At 41.8% G+C, this 4,383-nt stretch overlaps 1 protein-coding gene across 1 annotated transcript in view; it reads left to right on the top strand.

The window, feature by feature from the left end:
* CCNA1 (cyclin A1) overlaps nucleotides 1–4,383 on the top strand; it is a 42,155-nt gene that overhangs the window by 6,701 nt on the left and 31,071 nt on the right. Inside the window, exons 7-8 of the mRNA XM_019653149.1 lie at nucleotides 3,320–3,351; nucleotides 4,201–4,314. Coding sequence (XP_019508694.1) covers nucleotides 3,320–3,351; nucleotides 4,201–4,314 — 146 coding nt within the window. The remainder of the gene's footprint in view (nucleotides 1–3,319; nucleotides 3,352–4,200; nucleotides 4,315–4,383) is intronic.

The following is a 4,383-nucleotide window of genomic DNA, read 5'->3' as shown; positions in this document are numbered from 1 at the left end:
CTCGTGCTCTGATGTGTCATAAATCACTCTTGCTTTTGAAATGCATAAATAAAAGCCCTTTTAACTGAAAGATTCACTCTTTGATTCCCCCCCCACCCCCCCCACCCCGAGAAGAAAATTACCTCATGATGACATAAAACCCCAAAGCTTTGGCTTTGTGGCAGGATGGCAGGGGGACACATTCATCAAGGCCCACCAGAAACAGAGTGACGGAGGCAACATTATTTGTGCTTATGCAGCAGCTAAGTAGCGAAGACCAAAGCAACCAGAATGAGCTCAGCCAAGGGAGCAAGAGTGGTGAGGACAGCAATTTGGGCGTGGGGTGGGGTAGGCAGGAAACAGGTACAAAGAAAGGGACTTTTGGTTGTACGAGATAATCTTCTAAGGCTCATTCAGCATGGAGGAGACTCCCTTCTTCCTTAAATTCAGGGAGATGGAGAGAGGCCTTCTCACCATAACAGCATAGAGATAAGCTTTTAGGTTTCTGAAAGGAGCTTTGCAGAATTCACATCTGTCCTGCAGTGTATGGATTGTTATGTTAGTTTAGGATAAGCTATGCTGAAATAACAAATAAGGTACAAATTCCAGGGGCTTAAAACAAGTTTGTTGACTTGCCTGGGTACTTTTTTAAAATCAGGATTCAGGGCCTGCCATCTTAGAAACCTTTGTTTTCAGATACACAAATGGACAAGAGAACATGGAGAGAGCACACTGGAACTTAAATTTCTCAGGCTGGGCATGCACATATTTCTGCTTACATTGGGGCTGGGAAAAGAGCTTACCTTTTTGCCCAGGAAAAGGAAATGGTTAGATGGACACATATCATGGGCTGCAACAGTTAACATCTCTGTGTAGATTCTCTGCTGAATTTGAGAGTTAGGAATTAGGAATAGAAATAACCAGGGCAGCAAATCCGTGCCTCCTAAANAGTTTTAGCCACACACTGAAAAAACATCAATATCCCCATTTATTCATAATCATATTAACTTTCTAACCTAAATGTTCTGCTGCCCCCATGTTTGACCTTCACATTGGCTGCTCTTTTCCTGCATCATCAAGAGTTACTTGTAGGAGGAGCAGAGGCTCATATCTATTGCTGACACCCCATCTTTATACTCAGTGTAAAGGCTGTCACATTAAAAGACAAAACTAACCTCCCTCGTTGGTAAGCAAAGGGACAAAGAGCCACATCCCAGCAGGAGTCTGCCGTTGGGTGCAGTTGTTACATATAGACCCTGCCCCGTGTCAAATGCAATTCCTTTTAATTGGACAGTTGCTCAGTACACATAACTAAGTAGACAGCTGAGCCTGACTCTCTCAAGCCCAGACAGCTCATGGAGGCAGGACGTTTGTATAACATTCCAATTCTACAGTGGATGCCTGGATTCTGCAGCCACCAGCTGCAGGAGCTGTGCTTATCTTACTACCCTCTTGTTTCTACCAGTTGCTGATGTTGGATTTACAGGCTCAAAAATGAAAGAAAGCAGCCCCAGGGTGCTGTGCTGCCCCAGCCTCAAACTGAACTGTAGATGGGAGGTCAGGTGAAGGGTTGCATCAGGTGCTGCGGGGAAGGCTCATCTAAGCTCAGCCCGACTGAAGAGGATTTTCTCTCCTTGGTTTAGTCTGCAGTGAAGAGAATTTTATCCAGATATCAACTTGTGGAGTTGAGTATCTCAATCATCAGAATACTGTTTGAAACGTGTCATCCTATATGTGCTTTCTGCATTTTTGGTGACTCAGCGCACATCCTTTATGGGAATTGAAACTGACAAGCAAATACCAGGGAAGGCCAGCATTGCCTCTCTCCTTTCTCCCAGGAACTGTCTGTCCTTCACAGAGACCCTTAGGAGACCAGGGTCCTAATTCCAGTTTGGTTATTAAGGAGTGAGATGGATTGTATTCAAGTAAGCTGATTGCCTCAACCACCCCCAAACCTCTGTGGCTCACCACGTTAAAGATTTACCTCTCATGTCACTCTTTGGTGTGCATTAGGATCTTTCGCTAGGAGTCCCCCACTGAATTCTTGTTTCCAGCAGGTAACAACAGAGAAAGAACGTGGAGAAAGTACTCCCATTTTTACTGCAAGAGGTTGGGAAATATAATTTAGCTGTTAGCTCTGAGAGGAGAGGGGAATTCAGTGTGGACCAGACTTGGCCAGCGGTGTCTCAGTGTCCTGAGCTTCAGTCTCATCATGAATGACTGGATCAGCATTTGTCAATTTTGAATTACCCATTTTTACTACTCTGTCATAGCGAGATATCGCCTTTAAAATGACTGACTTTTTAAACCTAACNTTTCAGCCTTAGAAAATGCTCAGAGGGTAGAAAAAGCAAATTTCACCATAGGATGGGTCTTCAGAATAATTAAGTAACCCACATGTTTATCCCTTGGGAGATTCCCATGCTAAACTCTGCTCTAACTCATATTATTTATGAACCTGCAGTTTACCTTACTACACATTCATATATGGCCCCTTCCAACAGCACTTAGTAGTATACAACACTGGGGAAAATTGGAAAAACAAACAAATACTTATTTTAACCTTTTAAAGATTGGAAGGAAAATCAAGAGTAGACTTCGCCTTAAGGGAAAAGGTGGCTTTTGTTGAGGATTGAACTGTAAACTTTTTTAATCTCAGGATTAGTAGCCTTGGGCCAGTACACCCTGGAGGCACATGACTGTGTGTGTCCTGTCTCCGGGCCTGTCCCTGGGCTCAGCCCGGGTGGCTCTGTGGAGACCAGAACAACAGGAAACGAGTGTTTCTAGATCCCTTTACATAGAAAAGATTAGTCCCCGGTAGGTTTTGGTAACATGCAAGTAGATGAAATTAACTCCAAATTTTATGTGTGTTTTAAGCTCTAATGAAATAATAAGTAAATACAGCCATATAGTACATATTTTGCCAAGACTTTTTAAAAAGTACCCACAAGCTCTTAAAAGGGTTTAGCATTGTCCTCCCCTTTTTTCCCTGCAGATAAACATTCTCAAGGTGTCTCCATTTCTGGTTCCATAGAAGAAATCAACATTTCCCTAAGTGTTCTGTGTGTTATTGCCTAGATTTCACAAAGGGGATACAGGGCCTGTATCAATATCGAATTCTCTATATTTATGTTATATAATTAGCAATTTATAATCTCACATTCTAATTTATGACTGGCTATGTCTCTCTAACCTCCTGCACTCAGCAATGTAACAGACATGCTGTATATTCACCATGAAATTACCCCCTTCCAAGGAGACAATGGCAGAGGGCAATTCTGGCTGCGACTTTAGTAGTAGAAGTGCTGTGTTTGTCCCTTTCAAGCCTCTAATATTTGAGGGATNTGCGTCCGAACTGAGAACCTGGCCAAGGTATGCCATGTGACTGCCCAGGATACTGGTGTCAAGTTGGGTAAAAAGTAGCCTTTCCAGTCATCCTTCAGTTCTTTCCTCCTTTTGAGTTTTTTGTCTTGGGCACAGAAAAACTTTAGAAATGGAAGACAGCTAATTTTAAGAGCCCGTCTCCTGGTTATGAGGCATTACTATTGATTGTGTTTGTGAGGCAAGCATTGTCTAATCACCTACCTCTTAAATTTAAGCTTGGAAACTGTTCCCTCATTGGATACAGACCGCATGTAAGCAATACCTCTTAGGTGTACAGAATGAGAACACTTGATTTGGAAAACTTGATTTCTAACCACTATGATTTAGTATAGTATATATGTGCTATGCAAACAGTAATAAGGATGTCTGTATAAATTCCTCAATATATTCTAATCTGATTAATTCCCACTGGCACTGTTCTAGCCTCTGAACTACATGCATTTACCTGATAAATTAATAGCTTTAATATGGTCATATTTTTGCCTTTGGCTGAAGGCTGTAGTCCCACTCCAGTGGACAGAGCAATGCTACTTTACCTGACTAGCATAAACCTGTACACTACAGGTAAAAGATCAGAAAAGTTACCCATGATGTATTCTGTGTGCATAGGCCAAATTCTTGTGTATTGAAATTTATTATAACATAAATGTTATTCTGCTGGTGGACAGGCAGAGCAATTGTTAACCAGTGAACAATTTTAACCATCTATTTCTATGCTCATCACTAGTTGCAAGTTGAACAAAAATAAGACACAATTTGTTCCCCTGACGTTTCTAAGGTTACTTGTAACCTTAGTCATGTTCCTAATACCAATGAGATTTTCTCTCTTGTTCTTAGTACGTAGCAGAGCTGAGTCTACTTGAAGCTGACCCATTTTTGAAATATCTTCCTTCATTGATAGCTGCAGCAGCTTACTGCCTGGCAAACTATACTGTGAACAGGCTCTTCTGGGTAAGATGCTCCTGACTTTTTTCTACATGAAATTCAGGGCCCATCTGAAATCTGACCGATAACTCTCAA

This window comes from Hipposideros armiger, unplaced genomic scaffold, assembly GCF_001890085.2.
Source record: "Hipposideros armiger isolate ML-2016 unplaced genomic scaffold, ASM189008v1 scaffold_198, whole genome shotgun sequence".
In the NCBI taxonomy this organism is placed as follows: domain Eukaryota; kingdom Metazoa; phylum Chordata; class Mammalia; order Chiroptera; family Hipposideridae; genus Hipposideros; species Hipposideros armiger.
This window is presented reverse-complemented; position numbering and strand designations above follow the sequence as displayed.